Source organism: Nesoenas mayeri (assembly GCF_963082525.1).
Source record: "Nesoenas mayeri genome assembly, chromosome: 16".
In the NCBI taxonomy this organism is placed as follows: Eukaryota; Metazoa; Chordata; class Aves; order Columbiformes; family Columbidae; genus Nesoenas; species Nesoenas mayeri.
Genome location: NC_137562.1, coordinates 10614645 through 10634271, shown reverse-complemented (window position 1 = coordinate 10634271; position 19627 = coordinate 10614645). Strand labels below are relative to the sequence as shown.

Genomic DNA, 19627 nt, shown 5'->3' with positions numbered 1-19627 from the left:
CTGTCGGTGCTGCAAGGGAGCGGGGCCGCGTTACCGATAGCAGGGGCTCGGAGCAGGGCCGCGGCCCAGCCCAGGGCACAGAGACACCGGGCCAGATCCCGGGGGACAACCGCGGCCTAAGATACCGTTACCGAACGGCACCTGGAAGGGAAAGGAGGAAGGTGAGGCGAAGCCGAGAGCCCCCGCAAGGCGGGAAGGCCGCCCGGTGCCCGGTAACCGCCGCCCGCCCCCACTCACCTCAGCGCCGCAACCGCCCGGCGCGACCCGCCACCGTTAACTGATTTTAAACGGAGCTCGTCGGTCCGAACCAACCAATCAGCGCCTAGGACACACCCTCGGTGGGTGCCTATTGGGCGGGCTGCCAGGAGAGGAGAGGACCCGGATGAGCAAACCCCGCCCTGCGCAGCCGCAAAGGCTGATGGGAAATGTGTCTGTAACTGTATTAGCAACTGGTAAATGTATACATAGAGAATACATAAAAACATCAGGGACTGGTGAGGCTGCACCTTGCATACTGTGTTCAGTTTGGGGCCCCTCATCATCAGAAGGACATTGAGGTACTAGGGAGTGCAGAGGAAGCAACAAAGCTGCTGAGAGGCTAGAGCACAAGTCTAATGAGGAGTGGTTGAGGGAGCTGGGGCTGTTCAGCCTGGAGGAGGCTGAGGGGAAACATTCTCACTCTCTGAAACTGCCTGAGAGGAGGCTGGAGCATGAAGGGTGTTGGTCCTAAGTAGCAAGCGATGGGACAAGAGGAAACGGCCTCAAGTTGTGCCAGGGGAGGTTTAGAATTTAACACACACCCCACGCCCAGAGGGGATTAAAAGGCGTTTAGACGAGGTTCTCAGGGACGTGGCTCAGTACCAGAGTCGGGCTAACGGTTGGACTGGATGACACTGAGGGTCTCTTCAACCGCAACGCTGCTACGAGTCTATGAGAGCAGCGCCCCGCAACCACAACTCCCACAAGGCGCTGCGCGGGCCCGGCCAATCACACGAGGCAGCGCTGCGCGTGTGGCAGGGAGCCGGCCTATCAGCGGGCGGTGGGCGGGTCCCCGGCCGTTTTCAAGGAGCGCGTAGCAGGGTTTTGTTTCTCCCGCTCCGGCACAGGCTGCCTGCCCGCTCGCTCACCGCCGTGTCCGGTGCCGGCTGCTCCCTTGACTGCCTGACCCAGGGAAGGCGGATGCCACCACCCACCCCTTCCAGCGAGCACTGCCAGGGAGAAAAGTGCCCTCTCGGCGACATTACATACCCCAAGTGCGGCACAAAGCTCCCCGTAGCGTCAAGGCAGACGGCAGGCTCGGCGAACCGGGCACTGCTCTGCCGACAGGCGGCGCTAGAGCCCCATCCTCCGCCGGCACGCCTGCGCACCAGCACAAACCGCTCCGCGCACGCGCCCGCTTAACGGACGCTCCCGCCCCGCCCGCTCTGCGCATGCGCACCGCCCCCTCCTGCCCCCTCCCACCCCACAGAACCCCCCCGGCGCGGCCCAGGAGCACAGCGGCCGTTCGGCGGGCGATGTGGAGGCAGCCCGGGGACTGCTGAGCGGGCCGAGCCCCGGCGGGGCTTCCGGCGACCCCGGCGTCCCTGCCAGCCGGGCCCGCGGGGCAGGAGCGGGAAGAAGCCGGACCCTCCACCGGCCGCCGAGGTGAGGGGCGGGGTAGGGCAGGCCGTGAGCGACGTGCGGATCAACCAATGGGAGAAGCCGTTTCCGTGCCCCGCCCCCCCCGGGCTCTCCCGGCGGGTGATTGGCTGGAGGTTGAGGGGCGGGCGCCGTGTGGGCCCTCGTGCGCGGGCCCCGTGCTCGCCGCCCCGCCCCGTGCGGGTACGGTGGCCGGGGGGGCGGCCCCTGCACGGCCCGGCGTGCCCCCGGTAACCGCCGCCACCGGAACCGCTCCCGTAAGAACGCAGGGCCAGGCGACGGCAGCCCCGGGCAGGCCGTGCCCTGCGAGCCCGATCCTGGTGGCGAGCCGTTTCCAGACGGGGTGGGGGGGTTGCGCCGCTGTTACCGGCAAACCAGGCCCCGCACGGGGCTGCCGTAACCCTTGGGCAACGCTGCCTGAGCGCTTCCGCCGGCCGCCGTTGGGCAACGCCGGCAACGGGGGGTGGAGGAGCCGGACCCTTTAACGGGCGGGGCCGGGGCGGGCGGGGGCGGTGCCGCCTCCGGGACTGGCGGAGCGCGGCTGGGCCCGGCCCGCAGCCCCAGCAGAGCGAAAGCCGCCTCCGCCCCGGTCCGGCCCGGCCCGGCAGGCAGCGCCTGCACCCGGTGAGACCCGTGGCCAAGGGCTGCTCGGAGCCAGCTGGGGAGGTCCCTGGGGCCGGTTTCCCGGGAGGGGGGCGTCGCAGTGGGTTTTCTGTGCGGCTTCAATCTGGTGACCCTAAGTCTCTGCATAAAGCCGGGGGATGATCTCAGTCTAACGATAAGCTATCGGTGTTAATGGCACGGGCACATGTAAGAGCTATGGCGTTAACCGTTTCTTTCTTCTTTCCTCTGGCGTTTGTCTATGCAAAGGTCAGATGTTGCCATCGGTCGTGAAGAAGAGCGGAGTCAGGACCTGCTAAGCACTGATCTGCTTGTGCTCTGGACCATGGACTCATTGAGGGTGTCTCAGGTGTGAAAATGTCCAGCAGTAACCGGGAGTTAGTGATTGACTTTGTTTCCTACAAGCTCTCGCAGAAGGGATACAGCTGGAGTCAGCTGGAGGAGGAGGATGAGAACAGGACTGACTTTGCCGCGGAGGAAGCCGAGATGGACGGCGTCCTCAACGGGAGCCCCTCCTGGCACCCGCCCCCCAGCCACGTAGTGAACGGAGCTGCCGTGCACCGGAGCGGCCTCGAAGTCCACGAAATCATTCAAACAGCCGACGTGAGGCAGGCGCTGAGGGAGGCGGGGGATGAGTTTGAGCTGAGGTACCGGCGGGCGTTCAGCGACCTCACTTCCCAGCTCCACATCACCCCTGGCACGGCGTATCAGAGCTTTGAGCAGGTAGTGAATGAACTCTTCCGTGATGGAGTGAACTGGGGCCGCATCGTGGCTTTCTTCTCCTTCGGAGGAGCGTTGTGTGTGGAGAGCGTTGACAAGGAGATGCGGGTATTGGTGGGACGCATTGTGTCTTGGATGACCACGTACTTGACCGACCACCTAGACCCCTGGATCCAGGAGAATGGCGGATGGGTAAGAACTCTTGCGTGGTGGGGATGGCTGCCCATGTCCTCCCTCGCTCCAGGCTGGCAGTGTGGCTGGTCAAACCGGAGCACAGCTCCCCACAATGTTTGGGCTACTGCATGTCCTAGACCTTGCAGGGAGATAGAGGGTTGTGGTCTTTCCCTCTGTGCCCTTAACCCTCTGCCCCAAGAGGGTCAGTTCACCGTGGTGACACAGCTTATGCTCAGATGTGTCCTTCTCCATCCCTGTTTCTTCTTCTCCCTGGATGTTATGTAAAAGACCTGTTTTCCAAGAGCCTTTGGAAATCTAATGTCATCCAAGCTTGTTCTTCAAGCGGGAGCAGCCCTTGCTCTCGGGCATTTACCAGCAGGGAGCGAAGCTTCCTCCTCTCCCAGCACAGTGCTCTGGTGGGCTGGCCTGCGGTCTGCCAGGCTAACAGCCACTTCTTCATTCTGGAGACAGGACTTTGCCTTCGGCCATGCGCACGGTGCAGTGAATCCCACTGCAGATGTGGGTGGGTGAGCTGCTGGGTCTGTGTAAATGGTGCAGCAGGAGCCGGCACTGAGCTGGGGAGCTGCTCAACCTGCAGCTGCCTCTTCCTTGGCAGGGAGTGACGCTCCCGGCTGCCCGAGCAGCAGAGCCCAGGACCCTGGCGTTGAGGTATTAACATGAATAAGCATTTCTGCAGGAAGCATTCCTGAGATGCCGGGTCCGGCTGCACGGTGCTGCCTGGGACTGCCAGCGGGAGGTACACGACCTACAGATGCCTGAGTTTTCTTTCTACTTCTACATTTTAGTGATTCCCTGCTGGTGTAACCTTTAGTGGTGCACAGTGGGAAGAGTTCACGCTGTCAGGTATTAGCATCTAAACGGTGGGGAATTGGCCCTCCCAGCCCCCTCCATCTCCCAGTCCATCAGCAGCCCCTTCAGCAGCCCCTGCATCTGGGGGGGCAGGAACCTCTGAGCCTCATGCTGTGCTCTGCACCCTCCTGGCAGAGCAAAGCCACGGAAGCCCCTGGGAGCTCCTCAGCTCTGGGTGCCTGCCCAGCGGTGCCAGGGACCCCAGAAAAGAGGGGGAGCCGGTGTAGCCAGGGAGAGGGAGCAGGTTCACGCAGGGTGCAGGAATTCCAGGAATGCGGCCGCACTGGGGCTCTGCCTGGGTGGGGCTGCTCCGACAGAGCCTTCGGTTTCGATGAATAACCCGGGATGTGCCGCCCGCTGTGTCTGGCCCATTAGCTCTCTCATCCTGCAGATAACCCTGGTCAAAAGCCGAGTTCCTTCCCCCTCCCTCTGGCTTTGGCTTTTAAAGCCACAGATTAGTCTTGGAATTGAGTGATCAAATTGAGGTTTCCAAGCTAGTGTGGCTGTTGCTGTTAGTGACGGATTGGGCTGTATCCTGGAGACCTAGGCGATAATGCAATCTGATTTTTTGTAAATGAACTCTCTGGGGGATTTAGATTAAATCACTGGTGGAAAATCACTGGTCCCTGCTTGTGGGGAATGAAATACCTCCTCCCTCCATTCCCCACCCCCACCATCATGGTTAAGACTTCAATTTTTTTGTGTCTGTCTGTAAATTCATTGTTTGGAGCAAATATTTGTTCAACAGATTGCGGAAGGGTCAGGACTCCTCTCCCTCTGACCCGCCCACCAGCTCTTGCTTTGAAGATCACCGCTCGCCGCGCTTCCCACCCTGGCAGTGGCCTCGCTCTCCTCTCCTAACCTTGAACGGGGCTCTGACTTCACTGCTGGGGCTGAGGGGGAGCTGGGCAGGATGAAAAGGCCAGAGTGCAGGCAGTCCCACCCCACCAGCCACCAGAAAAAGGGCTGGAGAGCGCGACTGCTGCCAGCCTGTTGCAAACCCCAACCTGATGCTTGTTTGACATCTCAGCCGTGGCTTCCCTCCACGCGCAGGTTTCACATGTCCCCTCTCAGGGACAGCCATGCACTCTGGGGAAGGGCCAGTGCAGCGGGAGGTCCCGAGTGCCTCGCGCATGGGATGTGCATGGGGATGCTCCGCTGTGCTCTGGCATCTGCGGGGAGGGAGCTGCTGGCCTGCTGCCAACTCTCCCCGCACCGAGCGAGTGCCACCCTGCGCTTGCTGTGACCCAGCGGTCCCCCTCCTGCCGCCCTGTTTGCACAGCGAACCTGTTTGGTGCATCGGAGCTGTTAGAGCCTGTCCCATGCAAACAAAGCTCTCCCAGGAGGTGCAGCAGGCAGGTCCTGCTGAGAAGGATGCAAGTTCTGGCAGGTCTGCATGGCAGGGACCAGGTGGTTTGTGTTTTAGAGTGCTGCAGTGTTTCTCTTCCTGGAAAGCCCCTCTGAAAGAGGGAAGGAGCGCAGCTCCATCACAAGTGTGGCACAGCCCGCTCGCGTAGGAAGCTGTTTCATTCCCCACCAGTGGAACAAAGGCAAGCGTAGGATGGCAGCGGGGTGTGCCTTTGCCTTCGGAGGGGCCTCTGAAGGCTGCTGTATGCTGGGCTGTAGCAGTTTTCTTGAGAAACCATTTTTTGAGGCGAGGGGGAAATGGTAGATCTCGCTATGTAGTATTAACATGGGTGTATTTTATCATGTTTTCTGGCTCTACATTGATTTGCCGCCTTCTCTGCAATCTGGCACTGCGAAAACAAACAAGAAGAACCCAAGGGGGGCATTTAATAACCAGCCCTGGGCTGAAGAGAGCTACTGCCTTGCTGAGCCATCAGAGCCAAAGAGGAGGCTTCCCTGGGGCAGTGGCTTTGGTCAGGACCAGATTCCACTAGCTGTGGAGTTCAAACAGCGATCCCGTGGGCATTGGGAGTCATTGGGGGTGAGATCTGGTGAGTGGGAGCACAGGAGGGGGAGCGCAGGACGAGCAGGAGCGCCCGGCAGGCAGAGGTGCACTGACCGTGTGTAATCTGCTGGAGAGAGGAACGTGAGCAGCAGCTACTGCCTGCAAATCCACATCCAGAGAGGGATTTGAAGGGGGGTTCTGGGGGGCAGATCTGTGGGCACAGGCCAGAGGTTTCCCATTTGCGGTACATGTGGTGGGGACCACCTGAAGGGGCTCTGTCAGGCCAGGACTGAGCAGTGAGCATCTTTGTCACCGGTCTGTGACATCTGAATCCTGACATGCTGGGCCAGGCTGCAGGAGGACAGGCTGTGTGTGCTTGGTGTGCTGGACAGACGTGTCGAGTCGCTCTGTAGTGGACTGGAAGTTTGCGGTTCTGTTTGGGGAAAACCCTTAGAAGATGTCAATATAGCAAACTCATTTTCTATCTTTCTGATATTTTTTTTTTTACTTCAATGATGGGAAGTGACTCAGCCTTTGTCATATGACAGATTGCAGCTGGGATTTCGTCCTATGCTCTGGCTCCAGCCTTCTCAATGTTTTCAGGTTGAGAGCAACGCTTTGATTCTCAGCTCTTCAGAAATGCTTTGTGGCCTCGTGCCATTGCCCAGGGATCCTGCCTGATTCCCTGCAGCCAGTGCGGGTTCATGTGTCAGTTTTTGGGGATATCCCGGTGCTGCTGATCCCCTTTGAGATCCACTCACTGGCCAATGTGCAGCAGGGGTGGCTCTGGGTGGCAGCTGCAGCTTTGCTGTCCCTGAGCTGAATCCTAAGCAGTGCTCTGCAAAGCTTTGCTCGACTATCACTTTCCAGTTTGTCCTCTAATTATTTTACAGTCTGGATCCCTTGCAGCTGAGATGATGCCCCCGTTGTCATCACCTGCTTGAGATGAAAAAAATACCCTTCCCCCGCCAGCTGATTCCCTCATGTCCCTTTGCAGTATGGGCTGTTCCTCCCGCAGCGTCCTGGCTCAGGCTGTCCTGCCCAGCATGGCCATGTCCCCCGTGCAGCCTGGGATGTGGGCTCAGTGTGCGGATCCCGGCAACTCCTGGCCCTGCCCGCAACCTGGGAGGCTGCTGTGCCGCGCTCTCCAGGAAATGCCATTGGAATGAGTTCCCCACCGCTTCCTACCGCCCGCAGCAGCATTCCTGCCGCTAGACCCAGGGCCCAGAGCCTTGCTCCTCAACCTTTCTCCTTCTCTGGGGCCCTGCCTGTTTTCCTCGTTGCCTCTGAGCGTGCAGTGCAGTTTGATGACGTTCCTCAGATCTGTGATTAGAGCAGGCGCCTGGAAGGCAAAGCCACTGCCCAGGGCTGGCTGCAGCCCAACACAGCAAAAGGGACAGCGTTCCCTCCCAGGGGGGCCGCTGGGAACTCGGGTTTGTAAAGCACTCCGAGGTCCTTTAATCCAGAGAATGGAGTGTCATTTAAAAAAAGAACTGTGAAATAATTAACAAACTGTTTCTTGCTGCTCTGTGTTTACAGCTGCTCTTGGTCATGTCGGTCGTCCCGATCACCCCGCTCCTGTTTGAAAGTAGAGCTGGGTGCCCTGAGTGCTGCCTGGACTCTGTCCCCATTTCAGCAGCAGCAGGCTCTTTTTTTCCCCTGTGGAAGCTGCAGTTTTCTGTACGTGTCCCAAGTGCTCCTGGGCCTGTGTGGAGCTCCTGTGTGGTTTGTGTACGTGGGTCATCCCAGGAGTGGCCACACGGCTGTGGCCTACACGTGGTGCTTCCAGGTCTTTGCTTAAGCTTCTCTTTTGATTTTCCCCAAGCTGCTGAGGGCTGTGGGCCCAGTCCTGCTCTGCCGTTCCAAGGAGTGTTCCTCCAGCAGCTCTTTCCCCGCTAACTGTGGAGTTGGAGTGTTCCCCGGAGGAGCTTGGGGAAGAGATGAGTATCAGTCGTACAAGTGTTGCAGACCACCTGAACTGAGAGGTGAGGGATTAATGGTGGCTCTTGCATTGGAGTTGGGAAGGGGCTGGGGCGGCTGCTCCTTCCCCTCCTGTGACCCCCAGAGCAGTCGGGATGTGGACCCATATCCTGGCTGATGCGACACGAAGGTCTCGTCTGCGGGGTGGCTTTGCCTTCAGGAAAGCAGCAGCGTTCTCCTCCTCCACCCTCCCGAGAGGGATCTTACCCTTAAACACTATTGTTCTGAGCAACTAAAGATTAACACAGATAATGGAGGCATGAAAGGGAAGTGGTGGCTGTCGGTGCCAGGGCACTCCTTGGTTTGCTGCCCTGGCCTTGGACAGGGAAACTAGCCGTCCTCCCTGCTCCCCACCTGCTGGGACGTGTGGAGGGGTGTTCAGTGCAGAATCCCTCTGCAGTCCACTCCTAATCGTCTTTGAGATGCCAAGGGCTTCAGTGAGGGGACCTGCTTTCCTGGGGCGTGCGAGAGCTTTCCCCTGTGGAGGGGGAGACAGGGGCTTTGCTGGGGCCAGTGTAGGGGTGTGTGGTGGCCCTGGCCGAGGTTGGTGGGGCAAGGGGCTTCCCCTTGGCCGCAGCAGCGCCTGGCAGAGTGCAGGTCGGGCTGCGGGAGGCACAGCCGTTAGCAGATGGCTCCAGCTGGGCTCACCGGGGAGCAGGTGTGGGTTTCAGGACGCAGCCTTTGCAGAGAGATGTCAGTTTTGAATCCGGGAGGCTCGAGGGGCTGAGCCGTGGCTGCTACAACTTGCATGCTGGGGAGCTGTGACCTAGTTGTGCTGTAGAAATGCTCGGTTTATTTCTTATTTTTAGGTATTTTGCTTATTTTATCTTCATGTTTAATTTAGTTAGCAAAAGAGGAATGCAAGGGCTGAGCGGCGCTGGGAAGGACTGCCTGCAGGCGGGAGCGCAGCCGTGTCGCTCCAGCCGCCCGCGTCTTCTCTCGGACACGTGCTCACGTGTACCAGCCCAGTGCTGTCTCTCAGGATCTCTTTAATGGGAAACCCAGCGCATCAACGCTACTGGTGCCTCCGGGGGAGCACAGGAGGGAGGAGCGGGATTCGGAGCATTAACCAGAGAGGCTCCCGTGGCCATGGGGACTGTTGGAACCTGGTAGTCTAACTGGTGTCCCTCCCAGTAGAGCAGGGAGCTGGGCAAGCACGGCGTTTCAGCCACCTTGGAGTGGTTATTCTCTATGCCACTTGCGCCTGCGTGCAGCCAGTGTGCCCAAGGCTGGGTAGTAGGCTGTATCTGCGCAGAGGGAGGTTTCAGGGTATGTGCGATTCCCCTGGGGAGAGCTGCTTGAATTTATTGCATTATCCTCCTTCCTGCTCAAGCTTGTGTTTCAGCTGTGTCTGCAGACGGAGCTTCTGATTTAAGTAGATCCAATTAGTAGCTAGCTTCTGGCATCAGCATCCTGCTTGGGGAGACAAGCCTTGGAGACGAGGAGCCTCCGGTGGGAGAGGGGCCAGGCTCAACCGTTAGGACGGTCCTGGAGCTCCCCAGCTCGCAGCCCTGGTCCCGAGCTCAAGGGAAACTGAGGCAGGTGTCCTCTGCTGTGTGCTCCACCTGGCTGAGAACAAAGAGCAGACAGGTTCTCACTGTCTGTATCGCTGCCAGGCAGGTGCTCTTAAGACCAAAATCAAATATTCTGAAACGTGACATCTTGTCAGGGCTTTAACAGGAGCTGCTCAGGCCGGGGCTGCGCAAGGGGCAGAACTGGGAGGGCCGTGTCTGTTGCGGGTAGGACTGTGCACTCAAGGGGCGCATGGAGCTTCCCCAAGGAGCATCGATGGGTTTTCTCAGGTTTTCTTCCTTGCTGGGCTCTTTGGGAAGCTCAGAGAAGAGGTCTGGGCTGGCACGGAGCTGGTTTGGTTTGGACACCGTTGACCCTAGTGGGACAGCTCTCTGCATCACTGCCCTGGTTCTCCAGATGATGCTCGTGCCGATTGCACATCTCTCTGGTTTTTGCCGCCATCGAGGCTGAGGAAGGCTGGGGACCCTCTGAGCACGGTGCAGGAGCACAGCTGGTGGCAGTACGTGACATTATTGTGTGTGTCACCCGTGGGGAGCTGGCTCGGGGTTTGGGCTGGGACGTGGGAGCTGGGTGTGTATGTGGCCTTGGGTAGTGTCTGACTAATGTGTAGAGAAAATGAGGTGTTGCTACCTGTAAATCAACTGTCATAGCAGCGTTGCAAGTGCTTCCATCCTGGCTCACCAGCGTATTAAACTTGCCAGAGAGCTAATATCTTTTATTAGAGCAACTGACCTCATTTAGAAGCTTCCAGTGCACCAGCCAGTGATTATTTCATGCAACAACACGTATGGAGGAGCCCAGGGCAGAGCACAAAGTCTCCTTCTCGTGCCACACAGCGCTCCCGCGTTTGCTGCATCAGCTGCCTGCTCTGCTTCCTGCCCTCCAGCCTGCGAGGGTTTTGCTGTGGGGGACTCGGTGGCCTGGATCATTTGAGATTTCATGTGGACTAACAGGAAGTGAAAACAGAATGAGCACATCTTCCTCCTCTTCCTGCACCTCCACCCTTTCCCCTTTTTCATTCAAGTGGTGTGTCAGAATTACAGCAGCCTCGTGAGGCGCCGGGGCTCGGCCGCCACTCCTCCAGGATGCTGGGGACAAGTGGCTCGATGTGGGAGAACCAGGTGGCCCTTCCCGGGGACCTGTTTCCCCTGGGGACCATCTCTGTATGTGGCCTCATGCTCTGATGATGCCGCCATTCCCTGCAGGGAGGGTTTGGGGTGAGGCTCATGGTTAGGTCGGGGGCCTGGGGGAGCCATTGGCACCACAGGACTCACCCCCCTGCTGGGAGGGAACGTGTCTCCACAGCCAGGCCCACATGAGCCCCGCACGTCTCCTCGGTGCAGGTTTCCCCACAGTTACACAAGGGCACGATTGCACAGGAGCTGTGACGTCTGGGAAGAGCAATGACAAGGTGAAAATTGAGCTTCGTGCCCCGGGTGTGGGGGACCCTGCCGAGCAAGGTCCGGCGCAGAGACCTGGCACCAGAGAACTGTGAAATGAAAGCAGGAGCCGTCCCTGCCCCCCGCGCGCGCCCCTCGCACAAAGGCTGCTCTGCCTGCTGGGGCTCAGACACCATCTGTCCGGTGGGGAGAAGCATCAGAGAGACCGTCTTTTCTCGGACTATTCCACTTAATGCCCTTTGGAAAACAATCCCATTCCCAGCAGGTGCTAATCTCTTGAGTGGATCCGACTCAGCCAGCATGTTCTTCACTGTGCCTTTGTACCGGAGCCTCATCCCTGCCAGTGCGCCCAGCGCCTGCCAGGGCTTCAGCACCTTTGGGAGCCCTGGGCCTGCTCAGTGCTGGGAGAAACGCTGATGAAAGATGGATGCAAGTAGATTAGTCATTTGCTTTAATACACATGAATGTTTCAGCAGATTTCTGGAGCGCAGAGCACAATTCCCCGCTCTCCATCTCGTGCTGCCTCCCGGGGCAGGGACAGGGGTTACAGCTGTCACCGGAGCCCCTTTCATCTATTTGGGAAATGCTGAAATTGTACTGAATGGTGTGGGGTTATTGCAGGTTCCCTGGAGCTGGTGATGAAACCAGTTTGACAGGAGGCTGCCGTGGCGAGGATTAGGGCTGGAATGTGCCGGTGAGGGGTTGTTTCTGCTTAGAAAAGAGCTGGCTCTGGGCTGGAGCCCCACAGGTCTGGTGGGCCCCACCGCAGGCTGCAGCCCCGCTCCGTGTGTGGCTGCGGGGAGGAGAGTGAAGCGGGGATGTGCTTATTTATTTAACCCTTTTGCATTTATAGCTGAGGGTCACGGGTTTCTCTGTGTGCAGAGCCCTGGAGCTCAGCCAGGGGCAGCACCCTCGTCCCTGAGCACCCCAGTGCCCAAGCACCCCAGTCCCTGAGCACCCCAGCACCTGCTCCCAGAGCCGCAGTGACAGCCAGCGGGTGGCAATTCTGTGCCATTGTCATGGAGATCAGCAGCTGCTTCCCTGGAGGTCACCATTTGCATAACAGTCAGAGCTGGGTCTCTGGAGCCCTTGCACCTGCCAGGGCGCTGTCCCTGGAGCCCCTTCTCCTCCCATGTCCCTGGAGCCCCTTCCCCAGCCCGCCCAGGGTGCTGACGGGACCAGCGGGGTGAACTGGGGGTCTGGAGGAGCTCCAAGACCTCTGCTTAGGATGGCAGGTTTCCTTGGCTTGCCCCCGTGCCCGGGGTTTGTGTTGACCTCTGGTTCCAGCACCACAGTGCAGTGTGACGGGCATGCACGGCGTCCCTGCTGCTCCCCCTTTGATGCTGGACTTTGGACAGGGCTGGGGGCAGCGGGGGCCACGTGTGGCTGCAGCGTTGGGTGGAGCAGGATGGAGGGAGAACCTCCAGGATGTCTCTTCCACTTTCACAGCGCGTAGGGACCCGCTGAGCTGTGTTTACAGGATCCCTTTGGGAATACTTAAGTTTTCTTTTTTTTAAAAAAAAAAGATCTCAGCTGCCATTTCCCCCCTGTGCTTCACCTCCAGGTTTGCATATGCCGGTCCCACGCAGTGAGCTGGCAGCCCGGTGGGGCTCGGGGAGCAGGTTGCTGTCGGTGCTTTGTTGTGGTCTGCGCTGAGCTGCTGCTTTGCTTGTTCCACTCTTGTCTTGCTGCTCAGCACAAAACTGTTCCCAATATCTCATTAACAAATGTCTGGTCATCCAGCTGACTCCGCTCCTGGCCGGTGATTGGCGTTAGACCTGTTAGCAGTAACACAGCTGTAGTTACGGCGAAGGTAGAACAGAAACAGGCTTGTTTTCAAGTGAAACATTGCCTCGTGACGAGGATGCCTGGGTTGGGAGTCAGATGCTGTGGCTCATTCGTTGGCTTGTGTGCAACTCCGGGCAAGGCACTTAACCTCTCCGCACCCCCTTGATCTGTCTGGGAACAATGCTGACTTATCCCACAGGAGGTTTTGGAGAACAAACTGATTTTTGATGAAACACATGAAGATTTTGGGTAGAAATGCTTTTGTATATGCTGAGCTGGTTGCTGTGGGTGTCTTGGCCGGGAGTTGGGGCTGCAGCTCCTGCTGCACTCGAAATCTCCATGTCAGAGCCGGACCAAGTGCCGCTGGTTCACCATGAATAGTCCCGATAGAGCCCAGCTCTTTGCTGGTTCTCAGAGCGTCATGCTGCTGTCTCGGTGACCTCCATACCCTTCACCTGTGCAATGGGAGTCTTGAGCACCCAAACTGGCCTCCTCCACGCCCTTCCCATCCCGCTCCACCCTGGCTCACAAGGGACCAGACAGGGATTCATCACCCGTGTCTCATGGGTTTCATCACAGCCCTCGTGGGTCGGTGTCACCGAATCCTCTTTCCCCCAGCACTGGGGCTTGTCTTGAAAGAGGAACTGGATCTGAATGGGACCTGGAGCTGCTGGGGCAGAGCTGGTGAATGGAACCAGCGGAGCCTCTGCTGCTGCTGAAACTTGGGGTCTTCCCTGTCCTGCTTCCAGGCCAGGAGGCAAACGGTGTCTCAGCCGGACCTCCTGCCTGGTTAATCTGCTCTCCCACCCAGGACAGAGCACTTGGGGTCAGCCCTGCTTCTCTTTCCTCTCTACTGCAGTGCTGTGTTTCCTCACTGGGCCATATTTTAGTGGTGGTTGTGCCTCTCTAGGATGGGGGTGTGATTTAGGGCATTGCAGGTGTGTCGGGAGCCTTTGGTGCTGCAGAACCGCCCTGCTCTGCAGGACCACGGGCACCGGTGGAGTCTGGATCTCCAGGCCCCCCATGTCCTGCCGTACACGTGCAGCTGGAGGGAAGTTCCCACAGCAAATACTGGTTTAGTCTCCAGCAAGAAAACGCTGTGTCCTTCCCCAGCGCTGCGGGGGGAGAGGCGAAGCCGGGGGATCGCCTTTTGCGTAGGCAAAACCTCTCTCTGCTTCCTCCTCGCCCGCCCCAGAGCATTCTCCCCTTGGACGTGGCTGTCCCTGGGCTGGTGAAGGGGATGTGACCGTGTTAAGCAAGGAACAGGGTGTCCTCTCCGGGCTGGAAGGAGCCCACGGGCACGTGGGGAGGGAGCTTGAGACATGGTTGAGACACTGACGTGCTGTTGCTACCATAGTCCTTGTGAGTGGCTCAGGAATTCCAAATATTTCCTCTCAGATAAAGGTGACTAGGGGAGGCCAGAAATATCTGGACGTGTCTGGACAAGCCTGAGATCCCAAACATCAGAGCAGAGAGGTCAGAATCGGTACTGGGAGCGCTGGGCTTCAGGTGCTGAGCGGCAGCAGCGCAGGGTGGTGTGGGAACCGCACAAGCTGCCGTTCCCCAGCCCGCACCCCCCGGCAGCGAGGGACACACTCCTGCCTGTTTCCCACCGCCCCTGCTCTGCGATCACCATGCCCAGGGGACACATCTGGGATTGCAGTTGTGCAAGGGCTGCGCTGTGGCAGCTCCTGGGGACGGCTTCCCCGGGGAAGGACAAGGCGTCCTCCGCGGCCCCTGCGGCCCCCGCTGCCACTGCGCTTCCCGGGGGAGGCCAAGGGGCTCGTGTCCCCTCCCTGCCCACACGGGGCTCCTGTCGTGCCCCTCTCCGTCTGTAGCACCCGATAGCTCTTGGTTCAACATCTGCCATTTATCTCTTGTTCAGCAAACACTTCCTTTTCTTAGAAGTAAGGGCTTCAAAACACGCTTCTTGGAACTGCCTTTCCCCAAGCTCGGGGCACATACTGTGGAGAAGGCGGCGTGGAGGCGGCTGCCAGCGCTCCCTGGCTCCCTGCACTGGGGGGGCCCATCCTGGGGCTGGTCCTGCTGCCAGCGCCTTCCACCTCCGCAGCCTTCCTGGGGACAGTGGGGACATCCCCTGCCGTGGGTCAGGAGGAGCCTGCGTGGGGCTCGGTGGGGCAGACATTACTGAATGCCAAAGCAAAGCGGCTTTTTCAGGGAGAATGTAGTACAGGAGGTGCAGCCTCCTCCCTCCCGTGTGCTGCAGTTGCGAGGATCTCCCAGTACTGAGGGATGCTTAGGGCTGGTTTTGGATGAGCCCATGCCTTCTGTCCCATCCGTCCCCACCAGTCTGCTCGCGGGGCTGTCACTGCTGTGCTGCTCGTCACCACCTATCAGCACAGGGATTTCCTCTGCCATAATTGAAAATATCCCCTCTTTGGGTTTAAGCTCTTCTCCCATCCCTCTCCTGCAGCACATCCCTGGCTGTTTTTGTGCCCTTTGTGCTGCGGAGCAGTGGGGCTGGCAGCAGCAATGGTCAGCTGCCCTCACCTTTGTCCCTGATGGCACCTGCCTGTGACCCCCTGTCCTGCCCTGTCCCTGCAGGGCTGGGTTGCAATCCAGCACCTTGGCAGAGCCTGTGCCATCCCTGGTGGGACGGGAGCTGCCTTCTGCTGCTCTATGTAGGTGGCCGGAGTCACAGGGACGGTTGTCACATCCCTGAGGAGGATTCAGAGTGAGGTGACAGCAGCCACATGCCCTGAGGTGAATTGGCAAAGTCCCTGTTGTCGCAGTGCCCTGTCCCCAAGTCTGCTGATACCTCCTCACGGTCAAGGGGATGTGAAAGCAGCGGTGGGGTCGGCAGTGCCGGGATGGTGTGGGGCGAAGGCACAGGAGCAGTGGCAGGTGCTGGGGTGCACAGCTCGCCTGGGCTGTTGTTCAGGTGCCTGTGGCCAAGGAGAGGGACTCGGCTCAGCTCTTGGGAGCAAAGGAGCTGAAAAACCACACATGAGCTGGCTGGTGTGTGTGTGGCACGGTGAGGAGCGGCCCTGTGACCGTGCCGGGGCTGTGCTGTGGGCCTGGGGACAGGCACCACGTGTCTGGGAGGGATGGAGAGGCACCTGCCCAAAGAGCCTCTCGATCCCAGATGGGATTTGGGCACCGTGGCTTTATCCCAGGCTGTGGGGAGGCAGCTGGCAGGCAGCACTGCCCAAGCCAGGCAGGGATGCCGCCCCTGCCCACGGAGGTCAGGGGGAGGCGTGACACAAGCTCGGCGTCAGCCGGGCTTATCTCTGCTTTCCCAGAGCAGCCGCGTTACTGGAACTGCGTTCACTTATCGGGGAACAGGGGACTTGCCGGGAAGATGGGCTGGAGGTGCGACAGCGCCGATCCCCCACTGTCACCAAGCTGCCCGCCGTCCCCGAGCCTGGCGCTCGCAGCTCCCGCTCCCTCGAGCCCCGGGGCTCCTGCTTGGCCCTGATAAACTGGGAGCAGCTGGTGTGGGCTGCCCGGGGACCCTCTGTCCCCATGGTGCCTGGGCCCCCCAGCAGCTCTGTCCTCACGGTGGCCCAAGGTGCCCGGGGGAGCAGGAGGGCTGGCATTGTGCCCAGGGGTTCTGCACGGGTGCAGGGGGCAGATGCTCTCCCCAAAAGCCTGTTTTGGGGAGCAGTTCAGCTCTGGTGGTCTTTCTCTCTGTGCCCTCCGTCTGCCCAGGCCATCTGTCCCCAGCCTTGTCACCTGCCTGCCTCAAAGGCTGAGGGGCTGCAGCAGTTTACTGCGCAGTGGAATGGGTGAAATCTGCTCCCGGCGATGAAGGGCTGGAGGTGGCCGGTGTGGACAGGCAGCTCTGGAGCAGCTGCATTCCTGGCCGAGCTCTCCCGACACCTCGGGGAAGGCAGGAGCTTCATGACCCGGTGTGGCCACTGTGGCTGCAGGGACTCACAAATCCAGATGGTGCTGCTGCGTAACCCACGACAGCCGGGCCATGGGGTGTTTGTCTTGTTGGGGTGCAGCAGTGCAGACAGGGAGGATTTGTGAGGCTGACCTTACAAAATGTAAGGCACACCTTACAAAATGTGCTTGCAATGGAGCTTTGCAGTTTGATATTATACATACTTCAGTTCTTAGCATCAGTGTTCATCTGAAGAGTCTGACTGTTGGGTTTTGACCATTTGCTTCTAAGACGAGTCAGGAAAACTAGTCCTAAAAGAGGTATTCATTAAGTATCTGTTAAAGTTCTGACCCATGGGCAGTGGGGGGTACACCCTCTGTGTTTCGGCTGTAACCTGGGGCACCAACAACCCTACGTTTTCCTGCTGCAATGGTTTGTGTCACACCTGGATGCTGATTTAGGGAGCCTGGAGCACGTGATGTGTCCCCTGCCCTGCCCACGTGGTTCTCCTCCTCACAAATCCTTTCTGGCATCCACTTTTCTCATGACTGGTCCTGTGCTTCCCCATCGCCCTCTGTGCATGATTCAGAGCAAGGAAGCACAAGGCGTCTGTCACCCACCCGGTCCCCAGCACCACGTTCCTGCTGGCAGCACCTTCCACCCCTTCCCGCTGCCTTTGCCCCATGGTGGGGAAGGAGCCCCAGAAAGCGGCACTGACGGTCCCTGTGCTCCCCTTTCCCTGCTCACTGCTGCTCTCTTCCCGCAGGAGCGGTTTGTGGACCTCTACGGGAACAACGCTGCTGCCGAGGTGAGGAAGGGCCAGGAGACCTTCAACAAGTGGCTCCTGACTGGGGCAACGGTGGCAGGCGTGCTTCTGCTGGGATCCCTGCTGAGCCGCAAGTGACCCGCCACCGTGTCCCCCTGGCACCGGGATGGCTGCACCTTCACCGCCACATCCACTACACTCCGCTCCTGAGCACCGTCACCGGGAGCAGCCTCTCGGGCGAGTGCCCCGCTCCTCGGAGCTTTCTCTCTCGTGCCGCCAGCTCCTTTTAGCGTAACCCCTCTTAATTACCGTTCCGTTGTGTTTTAAAGGCGCTGCGACTGATGCAGCACTTCAGCCAACGGCTCCCAGCGCTGGGGAGGCCCAGGCAGCTGGAGGCAGGACTGGCTAGAAGGTGTCGCAGCCCTGCAGGGTCCTTTAGATCACTTTGAAGAGAATAAACAGACTTATTTTTGCATGTGTGAGTGCGTGCGTGTGTGTAGATGTGTCACTAATATAGGGTTCCCCAGCCAGAGCGAGGGACCAGGCTCCATGTCCCCATCTTGGGCATGCTTGGGGCCTGGGAGGAGGTGGGTGGCCGAGCGGGACTGAGCTTCCCGCAGCGTCCCTGCCCCTATCCCCACAGTGTTCCTCCCCTGTCCCCACACTGTCCCTTTCCCATCCCTGCTCCCTCTGGGCAGAGCTCGGGGGTTTATCCAGGAGGAAGAGGCAGAGACTGGGGACAATGAGCTCTGTCCTTGTCTCAGCTCCGGAGCCCCGTTCTCCTGGGACATCAGCTGCTGGGAGCTGGTCTCAGGTGTGAGGATGGTGTCAGGCCCAGGGCTGTCCCTGGTGTGAAGGGATCCTGATCCTCTTCTCTCTCCCTCTGAATGTAGGTTGCTGTGGGGCAGCGCACATCCCTCCTCACGCTTCCTCCAGACAGCAAAGGAGGCAGGTGAGGGGGGAAGCCCTTTCCCTGGCCCCCGCCCTGACACAAGGGGCTCTCCAGAGCACCCAGCGAGTGCAGGGATAGAGCTGGGGGAGTGACAAGGGAGGGACAAGGGGACAATGCTCCTGCCATTTGCAGGAGTGGCAGCAGGGAAAGGCTAGATCTAGAATGGCTGGTCTGGCAGGAGGGACAAGGCCGGGGAGGTGACAGCACCACCTGAGAGCCGTTCCCACCACTGGGGCCCCTCTTTGGGGACAACAGGAGCCGCTGGCCTCTCCCGTGCCATCCCAGTTGCTGCTGGTCCCTGTAGCGCAGGCAGATCCTTGTCCCCATAGTGTGGCTGTGACAGGTGCATGCAGTGACAGAGGTGCCCGGTTCCCCTCCCCTCCCACCACTCCACACTGCTCCTGCCACCGCGGGAACACGGGACCACTGAGCTTTGAGCTGAAATTAGCTTCAAAAAATAACCTTTCATCCTTCAGAGACCATCACCAACAGCCCCAGCTGTCCATCCGGGCTTGTCTTATTGTACATACCGCCCGCGCTCTTGCTGTACATATCTGAGTAGTTTTTAATTCATTTGTGAATACTCTTTAATGCTATTTTTGTTATCTTGTCTGTCTGTATTTATGTGTGGGGCCGTGCCAAGAGGGTCCTGTCTGGCCACGCTGAGCACGGGCTCGTGTTCCCCACGGAGGATCCGCTCCCGTCGCCTTCGGCGCCGGGAGCGGATCCTCCGTGGGGAACACGAGAATTAGAATTATCCCGTTGAATGCTTCGGTTTTGCAGGTGGAGGTGAGTCCACTAATAAAGTCTTGTCCTTGGAGCTGCTGGTGCTGCTGTGGTCTTTGCAAGCGCCGAAGTTTGGTGGGGGGCAGAGGGAGGGATTTGGGCAGATTTTGGGTTGAGGGGATCATCTCTGCAGGGTCTGAGCCCCAGCTGGGTGGTGTATGGCCACCTGCTGGGGATGGCCCAGACCTTGGGGAGTGGAGCCCGTGGGAGGCCACGGACACGAGCACCATCCCGTGGGCGCTGGTGGAAGCTGCCGAGGAGCTGCAGCCACAGCGGCCGCTGCTGGGGTAGAGGGCACCCGCATGGTGTCAGTGTTGAGGTGACACCTTCCCTTCCTGGTCCTCAAGAGCCAGCAGCCTTGGCCCCAGCGCCCCGTCCACCTGCACCCAGTGGTGCTGTAGGACCTGGCACAGGGACAGGACCCCTCTCCCTGGCACAGCTGGAGCCACACGGAGCCAGGGACCGAGTGATGCGCCAGCATGGAGCTGGGGATGGGACCATCCCAGCTGCAGGGGCTCCCTGAGACACCACACCAGGCTGAGCCACACTCCCAGCTTTAATCCCGGCCAAGGAGCCCCCAGCGACTGGGGAGTGGGTGGCTCTGCCGGCCACAGGCCCCGGTGACGGTGACAGGGAC

At 59.5% G+C, this 19627-nt stretch overlaps 1 protein-coding gene across 6 annotated transcripts; it reads left to right on the top strand.

Annotated features, from left to right (window-relative positions):
• Positions 1 to 1509: 1509 nt before the first annotated feature.
• On the top strand, positions 1510 to 17727 carry BCL2L1 (BCL2 like 1). Of its 6 annotated transcripts, none has more exons than XM_080354550.1 (3): positions 1510 to 1644; positions 2509 to 3171; positions 17253 to 17727. In XM_080354550.1, exons 2-3 carry the CDS (start codon positions 2617 to 2619, stop codon positions 17388 to 17390), a joined length of 693 nt encoding a protein of 230 aa, XP_080210676.1. In that variant the 5' UTR covers positions 1510 to 1644; positions 2509 to 2616; the 3' UTR covers positions 17391 to 17727. The 6 variants fall into 6 exon arrangements, with proteins under 6 accessions (XP_080210676.1, XP_080210679.1, XP_080210674.1 ...); XM_080354553.1 differs by having other exon boundaries at positions 1622 to 1644; positions 2514 to 3171; XM_080354548.1 differs by lacking the exon at positions 1510 to 1644 and adding an exon at positions 1793 to 1895.
• Positions 17728 to 19627: the final 1900 nt, after the last annotated feature.